Here is a 14,629-nt window from a genome sequence, read left to right as displayed (position 1 = left end):
GTAAACCAAAAGTTAACTATTCTAATTAAGAGTTCTTTTTTTAAACCTTTTTCAGATTGTATTGACATTGTCTTTGTGACGTTTTTATATCATGGATTTTGATTTCTTTAAAAAAGAAGGAAAGTAGGCTGGCACGGTGGCTTACGCCTGTAATCCCAGCACTTTGGGAGGCTGAGGTGAGTGGATCACAAGGTCAGGAGATCGAGACCATCCTGGCTAACACAGTGAAACCCTGTCTCTACTAAAAATACAAAAATTAGCCGGGTGTGGTGTCTTGCGCCTGTAATCCCAGCTAATCAGGAGGCTGAGACAGGAGAATCACTTGAACCCGGGAGGTGGAGGTTGCAGTGAGCCGAGATGGCGCCACTGCACTTCAGCCTGGGCCACAGAGCGAGACTGTCTCAAAAAAAAAAAGAGGGAAAGTAAAACACCCTATAAATATTTAATTTAATTTGAAACAGAATATGGAAAAAAAAAATGGAGTATTTTTTCCCCTCAAATATGTTTTGGTTCTAAAAATAAAAATAGAACAAATTAAAAGTTGAGCAAATATTTTAAGCAACAAACCGTGCTTGTTTGTAAATATTACTGTTTTGGAAGTTGAAAAAGAATTATCCAGGCTGGGCGCGGTGGCTCACGCCTGTAATCCCAGCACTTTGAGAGGCTGACACAGGTGGATCACCTGAGGTCAGGAGTTCGAGATCACCCTAACTTGGTGAACCCCAGCTCAACTGAAAATACAAAATTAGTTGGGCATGGTGGTGCATGCCTGTAATCCCGGCTACTTGGGAGGCTGAGGCAGGAGAATCGCTTGAACCCGGGAGGCAGAGGTTGCTGTGAGCCAAGATCATGCCATTGCACTCCAGCCTGAGCAACAAGAGTGAAACTCCGTCTCAAAAAAAACAAAAACAAAAGAAAAGAAAAGAAAAAGAATTATCTGAATGAACTGGATTCCTTCTTAAAAAACAAGGTTTCGGCTGGGTGTGGTGGCTCACCACTGTAATCCCAACATTTTGGGAGGCTGAGGCAGGCAGATCACGAGGTCAGAAGTTTGAGACCATCCCGGCCAATATGGTGAATCCCTGTCTCCACTAAAATACAAAACAATTAGGCGGGCGTGGTGGTGCACACCTGTAGTCCCAGTTACTCGGGGGGCTGAAGCACGAGGCAGAGGTTGCAGTGAGCTAAGACTGCACTACTGCACTCCAGCCTGGCGAAAGAGCAAGACTTGTCTCAAAAAAAATAAAACAAACAAAGCAAGTTTGTCCCTGGGTGAGACCCCCAGCCTCAGCTCACTGGAAGTCAGGGGCACAGCTCTGAGGGCAGGAGGGGCTTTCCTGAGCTCAGGTGGGCTGTGGGCCGGGAAATCCCAAGTACTGCCGCTTCCTTCAGAGCCTCTGGTCAGAGGGAGGCTCTGACCAGAGCCTCATCATTTTCGCACATCAGAAAAGCCTTACTGGGAAGCAAGAGTGTGTGCCTCCTGCCAGCAGCAGAGACAGGGAGGGGGCTCCCCACCAGGTCCTGCTCCAGGTGCCAGGAGTGCGCCAGCGCTGCCCTCACGGAGCACACACCCCTGTTGGGGATAAAGGAGACTTGGGTCAGGTGCCACCTCAGTGAGGGCCACACAGGACAGCCCAGGCTCCGCCAGCCCTGGCAGCCCATGCTTCTATTATGTGGGTTTGATGAAGGATTTGGATCTATCAAACCTACTGAAAATCCTAAATCACTTCTAAATGTTCAGAGTTGGAGTGACCATAAATGTCACTTAGGCAAAGATAAATTAGAGGACATTGACTTTTTTTACCAGCAGATTTCTAGTAACATTCATTTACACTAAGTTTCTTGGCCCACCTGAATTATTCAGCTTAAAAATAATTGTTTTTTGACTTTTAAAGAATATATATGGTGGAAAAATAATCATTTTCAATTTTTAGAAGACATTCCTGGGGCCAGTTATATAGCTGTGATTGACACTGGAATAGATGTTCATAGAGACAATGAAGAGTTAACTTTTGGTTGTCTAGTAAAAAGAAATCCAGCAGAAATCGGACTGTTCCGTGAAACACACCCTGAACCCAGATCCCTGCCACGTTCAGAGGGTCTGGACAACTCTGTCCTTTCCTGGTCTTGGCCTAGCCCCTTTTCCCTCCCACAGTGTGAAGCACATCTCCTGTCCCCTACTCATCCTGCATGCTGAGGACGACCCGGTGGTGCCCTTCCAGCTTGGCAGAAAGGTGGGTCCTGGCCTCTGCCTCTGGTGTAGCTGGCATCTTGCACACTCAGCCAGTGTGGGTGGGCCAGGCTGGGAGTGGGCAGGCGGGAAGGCAGCCCCTGCATGCTGCATCATGGGCCGTGCACCAGCCACATCAGGCTCAGGAGGCCACCTCATCCTCCCTGCGTCACCTCCAGGCTGCTTCGGAAGGACATGGGAGGTCTGGTGTCAAGGTTGGGCAGAGGCCCACTGATGCTTTCTCCCAGAATAACTATGAAAAATAAGCAGATAGTTCCCAGTCCTCACACAGGGGTTCTCAGGGCAGGCTGCCTGTGTTATCAGAGCCCAGGCCAACCTGGCACTCGGCTGGAAGGGCTCATCAGTTATGGGCTGAAGGCAAAGAACCCCTTGATGAGGATCTCCCAAGCCCATTGCAAGGGTCACAGTCAAAATTGATACAGAAACTTCTAGCCTGTTTGCTTGCCTTTGGAATTGCACTGATATCAGAACCAGACCATGTTTTCTGTGGGGCCTCAGTGTTTGCTTTTGCTGAATTTGCTTTGACTGTCAGCAAGTTGGATTGGATTTGTGGCTCAGAGTAGGGTAAGAGAACGCAGCCTGGGTCTTGGTAATGGTAGGGCAGGGTAAACTAGTTGGGTGTGTGCAGGCCTCGTCCACGGATTCAGCCCAGGGCTGGGAGCACTTTCTGCTCTGACAGCCCCCAGGCAGTGAGGCTGCATAAGGCACACAGATGATGGAGCCATACAGGGTAGGGGCAGGATGCAGAGCTGCCCAGCAGCGTACAGCTCAGGCCCACCCACCCTTGCCGACATGGGAGGGAGGGGGCTGAGATGGGCACATCAAGCCCATCTTACTGAGGCACATACCCTTTGTCCCAGCTCCCCCAGACTGTGCCATCCCTGCCATCAGAGCCTCCCAGGCACCTGGTCTGGCCCATCCACCTAGCCACTCCCCAGAGGAAGGGCAGTCTGGAAGGTGTGAGGACAGTATCTTGAGTGGTGTGTGTGCCAAGAAGCCAAGCCTGGGGCCTGGCTCCTGCCAGCCCACCCCTGGGCCTCCTGGTTGTGACTGGCTGTGGCAACAAGCAGTGTATGTGGGACTCTGGACTGGTTTCTATTGAAGGGGAGGCTGCCAAGCTGATGTTCCTCAGGCTGGGACCCCCATGCCAGGCCACTGCCTCAGTCTCTGACTCCTTTCTCTCCCCAGCTCTATAGCATCGCCGCACCAGCTCGAAGCTTCCGAGACTTCAAAGTTCAGTTTGTGCCCTTTCATTCAGACCTTGGCTACAGGCACAAATACATTTACAAGAGCCCTGAGCTGCCACGGATACTGAGGTGAGACATTCTCTTCCCACCCAGGGGCTTCGTCTGGGCAGCAGTGGCTCACATCTAAGCATGCAGCAGGTGGCAGCTGCTGAAGCTGCTCGGGGGGCCTCAGTGGGGCCAAGAGTCACAGTGATTTGGGAGCCTTCCATTTCCTTGGCAGAGGGGTGTGAGGGAGTGCCTCTCTCCCGCTCCAGGACTGTTCCCATGGTCATGCAGGGTAAGCCGTCTCCCTGTTGTACAGGATGTACAGACCCACACAGACCCACACAGGGGGCACACACGCTCACAGGTGGCCACACATTTGAGAGCACTCAGACACAGACACCCCAGACGCTCGCAGACCTCGGATCTCTTCCACACACCTCTCAGATGTACATGCTGCCCCTGGGCCAGCTCCTCAAAAGCCTGTTTGTCCCCAGCTGCTTCCTGAAGGGACGCTGTGCTCCTGACTGCCCTGCACTGGCAGGACATGGGCGCTAGCCCAGAGAGCCATGAGTACCTACCTGGGCCTAAGTGCAGAGCCCAAGCCTGAGGGTGAGGACTTGGCAGTAGTGACAAGGGCAGCATGTGGAACGGACCAACGCCCAGCCTTCTCTGTACTGCCCTGGGCCCTATGCAGGTTGCTGCCCAGACTCGCCTACCTGCCTGTCAGAGGACACAGGCTCCACCCCACCTTCTGGCTGGTGTGGCCTTGGGCAAGATGCTAACCCTCCCTGTGCATGGGACAAGGCTTCCGAGCCCAAGAGGGCATGTGGTACTTCGACCCTGAGCACTGGACCCGTGGAGGAGCTGCTGCTAATGGTGATAGGGTTTTTTGTTGTGTCGTGCCAGTCGGCTCCAAAAAGTAGGTCAAGGTGCCAGTTTCTCCCAGAAGGGGACTGAAATTGGTGGCCTGAATTGCCTCCCAGTGCTGTATATCCTATGAGTAATTCTACTGCAAACTTCTGCTTTTCTCCAGCCGCCTTTGGAAGTTCCAGAGGCAAAGCTGTGTCCCTTTAGCGGTTTGCCATTCCTGGGCACAGGGACCTGGGTTGCTGAGGGGACAGTGGGCTCAAAGAGTATGGGTTTGCTTTGCGGTTATAATTTTCCCATTATAAAAGGAAGATTATAGAAAATTTAGACCAGAGAATAGCTCTGAAGTTGAGGGTCAAGAATCAGAGGCCTTGTGTCCGTGCCTGTGTGTTGGCCTTTGACTTGGCACCGTGCTGCTTGCGCCCTGCCTAACTCACTGAGTGCTGCTGTGGGCTACAGTGAGTCCTCACAGGGCTCCTGGCTGCCTCCTCTCTGCACAGCCTCTGCTTCCTTAGATAGCAATGTGAGGACTGGGGAGAAGGATCTTTGCTCAAATCTGAGCTCACATGATTGGCTCCCGATTGTCCTGTGGTCTAGGGAATTCCTGGGGAAGTCGGAGCCTGAGCACCAGCACTGAGCCCGGCTGGGGGAAGGAAACATGAAGACCTCTGCCCTCCTCCCATTTTCCTCCAGTCAGCAGCCCGGCCGGCATCTTGGAGCCCCGGGGGGCCAGCACCTGCAATGCTCAGGAGCCCAACTTGCACCTGGAGAGGACTCAGATGCCAGGTGGGGAGGACCCTGCAGTGCCCGGAGGCCTGAGCATGGCTCTGTGTGGAAAGCATGGGTGGCAGGCATGTGGCTCTCCTTGCCGCTACACAACCTGAGATCTTGTTGGGAGACTTACTGACAGCAGGCAGCCATCACTGCCTGGTTGATGCTGCACTGAGCTGGGCAGGGGGAGTCCGGGCAGGGGACTCTTAGGGCCCAGGACCATGCTGAGCTTTCCGGCACCACCCACAGAGAACATGGGGCCCACGTTCTTTCTGCCCCTTCCCAGCACATGCAGAATGACTCCAGTGGTTCCATCGTCCCCTCTTGCCCTGTGTACCTGCTTGCCTTCCTCGGCTGCCCTGCCTCCTCTGGGCTGGCCCACTCACCCACAGTGGAGGTGCCCAGGATTTGTACTTCCTCCCCTTTCACCCACCTGTACGCCTAACCTGGCCTTAGATTGAGCTTTATTGAAGAATAAAATTGTGGTGGTGGTCCTTCTGTCTCTCTGCAGCGCGAGAAGGGTCAGTGTTGCCTCCTGCCCCGCACACTCTCAGAGCCCCAGAGCCGCCCACAGCCCCAGCCAGGCTCCGAGCTCAGCCTCTAGCCGCTTTGGAGCCACTCCATGACTCAGCCTCAGGCTATGAAATTTCCATTCCCAGCAGCTCAGAAATTTGTCAGGAGTAGGACGTTTTGTTCGCCTGCCCACCCCTTTCTCCAGGTCGCAGGCCCAGCATCAGCAGCTGTGGGCTGCCAGGGAGCCCAGAGGTCCTTGCGGTTACACTCCCTTTTCGCTGGGGTACCCTGAGCTACCTACAGTGGCTCTCAAATCTAGAGAACTCTTTTCCTACACAGGGGAGCGGCTGAGTCGACATTCCTCCTGAGGTCAGTCATGAAAACGCTGGCCCCCTTCCTGGCAAGGGTATGCCCCGGCTCCTAGTCTTTAATTAGGGTGTCATTTCTGTTCTGCCCACCCATGGCCCCAGAGACACCACCTGCCCCTGGATTGGGATCTCCCTGCACGGCCATCTGAGTCGGGAACCCACATGGCATCCCAGACCGTCTCTGTGAGGCTATAGGAACCCCTAGGGGAGCCAGGCAGCCCCTTCTGTAGGACGCAGGTGGACTCCAGCACAGAGCCCGAGGCTGCTCTCCTGGCCTTGTCCCGCACTGTGGCTCCTGACCACGAAGCAGAGGCGACCTGCTCTACCTGGGCTGCCCTTCATCTTTTCCTCATGTTTTTGTCCATGTAAGCTACTTTGGATCCTTGGCTGGGGGACTGCGGCAAGATATAAACTAACAATACAAGCTCCTAGTGGGTGTTCTGTTTTTTGAGACAGTGTCACTCTGTTGCCCAGGCTGGAGTGCAGTGGCACAATCATAGCTCACAGCAACGTCCACCTCCTGGGCTCAAGCAGTTCTCCCGCCTCAGCCTCCCACGTAGGTGGGACTACAGGCACATGCCACCATGCCCAGCTAATTCTTGTATGTTTTGTAAAGATGGGGTGTTGCCACGTTGCCCAGGCTGGTCTCGAACTCCTGAGCAATCCTCCTGCCTTGGTCTGTCAAAGTGCTGGGATTACAGGCATGAGCCATTGCACTCAGCCAAGCTGCTAATGTTCTTTACAAAACTGACAGATGCAGATCAGAGCGGGATGGGTGCACTGTGTGGCAGCTGCTCCGCCATCACCTGTCAGCTCATTACATCCAAGTGCCCTACCCAGGGCTGCTGAGCTCCGTTGTCCAAGCAACTAATCCCTGGGAGAGAACCCCACAGACCTGGGGAGGCAGACTCCCAGGGCACCATCTTGGTGCCGCCCACCCAGGTGCATGGTGGGTGTGGGGATGAGGACAACCCGGCAGCACCAAGCCCTGCACGAGCAGGTCTCGGGCCAAGGACGCCCACGGCACTCTGGCATCCCAGTTTTTTGGGTCTTCAGGGTAGCACTGAGCCCTAGGCTTGTTTCTCCCGATTTCTTCATCTGCAGCTATACAATTGAGGGGGATGTTTTGGTCCCCAGGGCCAGGAGTGGGAGACAAAAGCCACAGGTGCAAAGGGAGCAGCACAAGTCACACCAGAAAGGCCAGTGTTTCTTATCCCCAGATAGCATGTTTAGTAAGGGCTGGATTTGATAGGATTTTAAGAAAATAGCTAGCTTGGCCAGGAACAGTGGTTCACAACTGTAATCCCAGCACTTCGGGAGGCTGAGGTGGGTGGATCACCTGAGGTCAGGAGTTTGAGACCAGCCTGGCAAACATGGCGAAACTAAAAATACAAAAATTACCCAGGTGTGGTGGTGGGTGCCTGTAATCCCAGCTGCTCAGGAGGCTGAGGCAGAATTGCTTGAACCCAGGAGGTGGAGGTTGCAGTGAGCCAAGACCACACCATTGCACTCCAGCCTGGGCAACAAAAGCAAAACTCCATCTCAAAAAAAAAAAGCTAGCTGTTCAGGCACACATGGCCCCAGGTCCCACACCTCGTGGAGATGCAAACTTTCCTGCCCTCAATCCCAGAATGATGGGGTGTAATTCAGCCCCAGCTCTAGTTTCAGAGGGAGAACCTGCAGCCCACTTGCAGGTCTCATCACTGCACTGGCACCACCCTGGGCCTCAGGCCTATGTTCTCTGCTTCCCACAGCCTCACAATACCACCTGCAGTTAGTGAAACACAGACCTCACATCAGCCAACCACAGCCACAAAGGTTTCATCAGTTTATCTCACAAGTCAGTAACAATGAGGGGCACAGTGGTGGTCAGGGTGGTGGCCCCAGTGACCAGCTCAGCCACTGCCTGGGACAGATGCTATCAGGGCACGACCACGGCCCAGCACTTGCCCCACTCAATAAAAGGCTGTAGTGCTCTGGTGGGCTGTGCACCGCGCACAGGTCCTCCTGGTGGGCACTGGAGGCCAGGGTGAAAAAGGGCCTCCCTGCAGCCCAGATCCAGCATGCACGGTGCTAGATTTCTCAGCAGTTCCACAGGGAAGGACAGTAGCCTGTTCCCTGCTCTCTCTTGGGCAGTGGGAGGCAGGCTGGCAGCCTTGGGGAGGGGCAAAGCTGTGAGGGGCTCACCCCCACTTCCCAGTGCCAGGCCTGCTGTCCACGCAGAGCAGAAATGGGTTCTTCTGGGACCACTGGTCCTTCTTCCAGACGAGGCTGTGGCACTGGTGGAAAGGGAGGGAGAATGGAGCCTGGCTCTTGTGTGTATAACAGGAAATGCACATCAGGACACAGCGGGAGTCAGAGGGAGGGCACAGACCTGCCCCCAGCCAGACAGAAAATGGGCCTCCCCAAGCACAAAAGTGACCAAGTACAATTTTCAGTTGCTAAAACAAGACTAGTTTCATTTCCATGTGTAGTTATTTTCTCTTTTGAATAAGCAAAACCAAGCTAAGCTGCATCAGCCAACTTCATCTTGACCAAGACCTCTGAGATAGCAGACACAAGCACCCACTCCAGTGTACCCCTCAGTCATCCCGAGTTCCAAGCACCCACACAATGCCCAGGATGGCTACAGAGGGAAAGCCTCATCTGGGTCCATGACCCATAACCAGGTGCAGAGCCAGGACAGAGGGCAGGGGCTGTGAAGGCAATACCGGAGGATCCGACCCCTCCCAGCATGGCCAGGAGGCAGAGCTGGGCAGGGTGACTGGGGCTACATGGGGCTTGGCCCTTCCCTGTGGCTGGCAGCCCAGGTGCAGTAATACGTCCCCAGGCTTCACTACAGTCACTGGCCCAGACCCCAGAATCCAGAGGCTCAACACTGAATACATCGGCTAATACACAGCAAGATGCGTGCAAAATTCTAGGGGAGCCCAGCAGGCGACTTCACCTGCCACCCACTCTGGTACTGTTGACTCTGTACAAACCTCCCGTTCGTACTGTCAACTCTGGCTTCCTTTACAAGAAACTAGGAGCACTTCTAGCACATTCCTTCCTTGCCCTGCTCTCTCAAAACCACCCTGACCCCCACGGCCCCTCCTGGAAACATGGTACTCAGAAAAGCAGGGACCACCAGCGGCTGGCAAAGTGGGGAAAAAAGGAGGTGCAAAGTCAGCAAGAAAACAAAAGCCCGCTGGTCCCGCCAAGGCGGGGTGCGCCTAGTCCCGGGGAATGTTGGGGGGCGGGATCTGCAGGTCGGAGGGCTCCACGCCCCAGATCTCCCGTGCATACTCCGTGATAGTCCGGTCACTGGAGAACTTGCCCGAGCAGGCAATATTCCTGATGACCTTCTTGGTCCACCCCTTGGGGTTCTGCAGGGAAGGAGATGAAATTAGTCTCTGGTGTCACAGGGCTAGGGGCTGCTAAGAGCATGGGATTCCAGAACTTTAGGACTGTTTCCAAATGAGCTCTGAGCCTTGGGGCTGTCCACCAGAAGAGGAGAACATTACAATCAATTGTTCGTTGAAAAGGGGACCCCACAGACCAGGAAAGCTACCATATACCTAGATACAGGAAGCAAGGAGCTGGAGAGAAGGTCCCACCCAGCCTTGAAAATTCCTGCTAGGGCATGGCCCCCAAGACGACCATAGGGATGGCACCAGGTAAGAACTGTCCAGGCAGGGGCCAGGTGCAGTGGCTCACGCCTGCAATCCCAGCACTTTGGAGGCCAAGGCGGGCGGATCACGAGGTCAGGAGATCGAGACCATCCTGGCTAACACGGTGAAACCCCATCTCTACTAAAAATACAAAAAATTTGCCAGTTGTGGTGGCGGGCGCCTGTAGTCCCAGCTACTCAGGAGGCTGAGGCAGGAGAAAGGCGTGAACCTTGGAGGCGGAGTTTGCAGTGAGCCGAGATTGCACCACTGTACTCCAGCCTGGGTGATTGAGCGAGACTCTGTCTAAAAAAAAAAAAAAAAAAAAAAAAACTGCCCAGGCAGATGCAGTGCCAGGGGACATGGCCAGGCACTCTCCTTCCACCAGGGAGCCTCACAGCTGCCACAAGCTGCAGCGTGCACCAGGCCAGGCTTTCCTGGAGGCCAGCCCTGACTAAGAGAAGGTCCCTCCCAGGGCCCTGCCTGGCACTCAGTTTCCAGGTCCAGGCCCCACGTTCTTTTCTTGGCCATTAGGAGCTGTTTTTTCAAGGGAGGGAGTGACAGTGACGGCTTCCCTAAAGGCAGCCACAGCCGACTGATGACAAATCAGAAACACAAACCCCTCTGGCCTGGGCCAGCAACCTACTCAGCTTGGGAAATAAACAATCCGACCCAACACGTCTACACGGACCCACCCAGCTGCTCCCCCAGCCTCTGGGCCCAGGAGCCTCACCCGGTACAGCTGGTCCACCTGTGCCTGGCACTGCACATAGGCTTCATAGTCTGCAAACACCTTGAACCTGGAATGGGAGAAAGGAGGCTGGGCCAGGGCAGCAGGGAGCCCTGCCCACACTGTCCCGAGGGGAGAGTCCCGGGGCGGGAGGCCAGGCACCATCCACCTGGTCCTGCCTGGAGCGAAGAGGCCCATGCAGCTGGTCAGAGCCAGGCTGCACCGGGCCCATTTGGCCACGGGGCTTCTCTGTGAGCAAGGACTTATGTCCTGGGACGGTATTGCAGGAAAACCTTATTTCAACCCAACACTCCTTTAAATAAACTGGCGTTTAAAGTGCATCTTCCACACACAGGGCAGTTAGAGCTGCACATGGGAGAGGCCTCCTGGGCAGACAGTGGAGAGCCCATAGCACCTCCTCGGGACAGGGAGCACTTGCTGGGGAACAGCATCTCCATCTGCCGTCTTATCTCAAGTCTAACTGGGATTTGCCTACACAGGAAATACTGACTTGCAGTTCCTGATGTGCTGAACAAAAATGCCAGATTTATGAATCTACAAATGCATTTCTGTTCACTAGCGAGTCAGAAGCACACTTCACGAAATGCAGAGTTCACAATTTTAAAAGCACTTCCTTTATCACAGACCTCAGCAGGACCCAGGTTCCAGCCCAGATCCCAGCATGTGGTCAGAGCCGGTGTGACTGAAGCCAAAAGGTGACACAGTCATTAAAGAGTAGCAGACAAAACTAACCCAAAGGCAGCTGAAAGGGGAGGACAGGTGAATTCCCAGCCCTCGCCAGACTCAACTTGCCAGCAGGGTAAAGAACTGCCCTGTGCTGCAAACCTTACAAAGTCTGTAACTCTAGATAAACCATATCATGTGCTAACCTCACCGAAATAAAACACTAACTACATTATAATGTTTCATCATTGCAGGTGAAATCCATTTTCACCACTGCCTGTCACCGGCACTGACACCTGCCCGGGTTCCGCAGCCCTTGTGCGCCCCCTACCCCACCCCAGGGAGTTCTGGGCCCATGCTCCCTCTACTGGCCTGCTGGGACATGGCTGCCCCTGGGACTTCCAACCACCAGATGACACCCCCTCCTGCTCAGCACATTGGTCCACAAGGCCTGGGGGCTGGACTCTGCTGCTGTGTCTTGCTGCCCAGGGCCCCCTGGCATTGCCACAGGCCATCACAAACTCCCAGCTGGGGTCTAAGGCTCTGCCCAGTAAGGTCTCATGGGCACAGTGGAGACGTCCTGAAAGCATGGGTTTCGCTCTCCAAACAAGGTGGAATATCCAACCCAGAAAGAGGACCCCTCCCTCCCTCCCTCCCTCCCAGCCGGCCAACCAGGGCGCAGTCAGTCCCACCTGTCGTGGTGCATCAGCATGTTCACGATGTCCCTGAAGCAGTCTGGCTCCTTGGGAGAAAAAAAGCCACTGCTGATCTGGTCCACGGCCTGCTTCAGCTCGGGCAGGCGGTCGTAGTACTCCCTGGCATTGTACCTGCGAGGCAATGGGCCAGGAGTCAGCAGCCAGCACCCCAGGTGGGCCACCTTGGGGGACAAGCCACGTTGGTGCCTGGCACAGCCCCTGCCCCAGGATGGCCCTGGGAGCTCAAGGCCTGCACGGTCCAGGACAGCAGCCAGTGGCCATGGGTGGCTATGAGGCCCTTGAGCAGGGACCCGCTTGAGCAGAGATGTGAAGTCAGGCTAAAGCCAATCCCATCTGCTCCTTTGACTATTAAAGAAATGTCATCACTAGCAGATCTGCTAGGATATACTGGCTCATGCCACATTCCTAGTGGAGAGGGCCACTCAGAACTTGGTCACTGTGAAATCCTGGGCACTTTGAAAAACAGACTGCCAGGGTGGCAGGAAGAGAAGTGGAGCACCCTTGGCTGGGACCTCAAAGATGGAAAAGGAAAAACGCAAGCAAGACCAGAGAGGACAAGGCAGAGCTAAGTGGGTGAGGGAAGGACGGGCAGACATGGACGTCCCAGGACGGGACCCGGGCGGGAGAAGCTGTGTGAGGGTGCAGAAAGGGCGCGTAGGCCTGTGTGCTCGGGCCGGTAAGGCACAGCTCTGACTTCAGATGGCATGTGCGGTTTCACCTGACTGCACCTAAGGCCTCACGGGCTCCCCAGCACTTCAAGACAATCAGGCAACACTGCCTTTTATTTGTAATTATCGCTTGGAATCAGGCCCGTGCTGGATTCCTCATGAACGTCCAGGTCATGAAGAACAAGGAAAGACTGAGAATCTGTCACAGACCAAATGACACTGGGGAGACCTGATGGCCACACACAGCTGAGTGCCCTGATGGGATCCTGGGATGGGAAAGACAATAACAGAGCCCTGGTGGAGTCGGAATGGAGTGTGGGCTGCAGGAGGGCCAGTGCTCCGAGCTCAGTGCAGCCAACGGAGGGGCGTGGGGAGAAGGTGGATGAAGCTCTGGGTACTGTCTTCAGGATCCCCCGCTGCCCTCGTTCCCCGCCCGCACATTTAAAATGTTTCCGAAATACTATTTTAAAACTATTTGTAACAGTTACAACTTAGACTAGGGAACCTCAACAGCAGGCAAGCCCCAGATCAGCAGAGTGCTCCTGGCAGAGCGCCCCTGGCAGTGGAGATCCCGCCCAGCCCCAGCCCATTTGTGTGGGGCTGCGTACAGCCTGTGCCCCAGGGGGCGTCCCTCTAGGAGACCTTCCCCAGGGAGAAAAGGCCTTTCCTAGAGGAGGAGCCCCTGGTCTGGACCCCACGGATTCAGCCTCAGAGCCAAGACAGCAGCAGCCCAGCATCCCCACGGCCTCGCCCAGAGCCCGGACCCCATCCACTCCATGCACCTGGAGAGAATGGTCACCCCTGCACGCAGGCACACAGCCCTGGGCAGGCACTGACCCTGGCACACCGTGGCCTGGCCCCAAGAGCCCGGTCCAGCCAATACCCCCAGCCCAACACCCTTCATTCTCCATCCTCACGCTGCCAGGTGCCCAGGGGCACAAGAGGGGGCTCGCACCCTTTCCGGTCCAGGGCCTCGACATCCTCCACCCGCAGGCCGAAGATGAAGAGGTTCTCGGCCCCAGCCTCCTCGGCCATCTCCACGTTGGCGCCGTCCATGGTGCCGATGGTGAGGGCCCCATTGAGCATGAACTTCATGTTGCCTGTGCCCGAGGCCTCGGTGCCTGCAGTGGAGATCTGCTGTGACAGATCAGCGGCCGGGATCACTGTGGAGGGGAGCACAGGAACAGGACCCCAATGTCCTCAGCCACAAGGCTCACTGCAGGACGAGCCGGCCCATCCACCCAGGGCTGGGGCATGGAGGGACCAATGCGGTGGCTCCGCTCCAGCCCCTGCTCCCACTCCCGCTCCTGCTCCCACTCCCGCTCCCACAGGGGACCAGGCTGGACACGGCTACCTGCCTCTGCAGGGCTCCCCTTCATGACTGGGGCAGCCTTGAGGCAGAGGGTCCAAGATGGAGGCTCCTGGAGGAGCCCCCCAGGTGGCAAAGGATCTCTGCAGCAAAACCTTCCCAAAGCCAGGCCTAGCCAAGGAGCCGGTCCTGGCTCGCTGACGATGTCACTCCCTGGATCCCCGTGACCTTGATCAGCCCCAGCAGCTCCCTGGATCCTTTCAGGAGGAATGTAGAATTGCATAGAGCCAGAGGGCTGGAGAGGCTGAGGGGCGGCGACCTCGTGGGCACCAGCAGCTGCCAGATGCCACGACCCTGTGCTTTCTCTGTGCCTGTCCCTTGGGACTGGTCACTGCTCCCAGGCACGCTGTGACTGCACACAGTGACTATACAACCTGCTCTCCGCCCTCATCTCGGGCTGCAGCCCAGCCACAGCAACAGTGCTGGGGAGAACAGGGCCCTGAAGCCGGCACCGAGGCTCCAGACCAGGCGCCCGAAGGCCTGCTCTAAAGATGAGCAGGAGTCAGCTGGCCCCAAAGACACATGAGGGAAGCCTCAGGCAGCGCGGGGGAGAGGAGACGCTTCGGTCAGAGGAGCAGGGAAGGAAGAGCCACGCCACTGGAGTTCCCGGCCAAGTCGGAGGCAAGCTGGCCCATGAGTGCCTCAAGGGACCTCGCTGGCCAGGCACCACTAAAGAAGGGGAGCGACATGGACACCAAGGCAGCAGCCAGGCCACAGGGACGGTGGCCAGGGACCCCCCCTCCACCACTGAGCTTGCAGGACAACAGTGGATCAGCCCTCTCACCTACACCATGGCAGCCTGGCAAGTCC

The 14,629-nt window shown here is 55.8% G+C and overlaps 2 protein-coding genes across 5 annotated transcripts in view; one reads left to right on the top strand and one right to left on the bottom strand.

The window, feature by feature from the left end:
* ABHD12 (abhydrolase domain containing 12) overlaps positions 1-11,307 on the top strand; it is a 98,197-nt gene extending 86,890 nt beyond the window's left edge. Inside the window, exons 11-13 of one of the 4 annotated variants that reach the window (XM_023193473.1) lie at positions 2,156-2,234; positions 3,440-3,567; positions 11,028-11,307. In XM_023193473.1, the coding sequence (XP_023049241.1) occupies positions 2,156-2,234; positions 3,440-3,567; positions 11,028-11,085 (265 nt within the window). In that variant the 3' untranslated portion in view covers positions 11,086-11,307. Of the gene's footprint in view, positions 1-2,155; positions 2,235-3,439; positions 3,568-4,177; positions 5,616-11,027 lie in introns of those variants that run through there. The other 3 variants (XM_023193470.1, XM_023193472.2, XM_023193471.1) reach the window with 3 other exon arrangements.
* The window catches only part of PYGB (glycogen phosphorylase B), a 59,249-nt gene continuing 52,418 nt past the window's right edge, over positions 7,799-14,629 (bottom strand). The window contains exons 17-20 of the mRNA XM_023193469.1: positions 13,406-13,613; positions 11,759-11,893; positions 10,386-10,452; positions 7,799-9,370 (exon numbers count right to left, since the gene is read on the bottom strand). Coding sequence (XP_023049237.1) covers positions 9,218-9,370; positions 10,386-10,452; positions 11,759-11,893; positions 13,406-13,613 — 563 coding nt within the window. The 3' untranslated portion in view covers positions 7,799-9,217. The remainder of the gene's footprint in view (positions 9,371-10,385; positions 10,453-11,758; positions 11,894-13,405; positions 13,614-14,629) is intronic.

The sequence above is a fragment of the Piliocolobus tephrosceles genome, chromosome 20 (genome assembly GCF_002776525.5).
Source record: "Piliocolobus tephrosceles isolate RC106 chromosome 20, ASM277652v3, whole genome shotgun sequence".
NCBI classification, from domain to species: domain Eukaryota; kingdom Metazoa; phylum Chordata; class Mammalia; order Primates; family Cercopithecidae; genus Piliocolobus; species Piliocolobus tephrosceles.
Note: the sequence above shows the minus strand (reverse complement) of the source record. Positions and strands in the feature narration are given on the sequence as shown.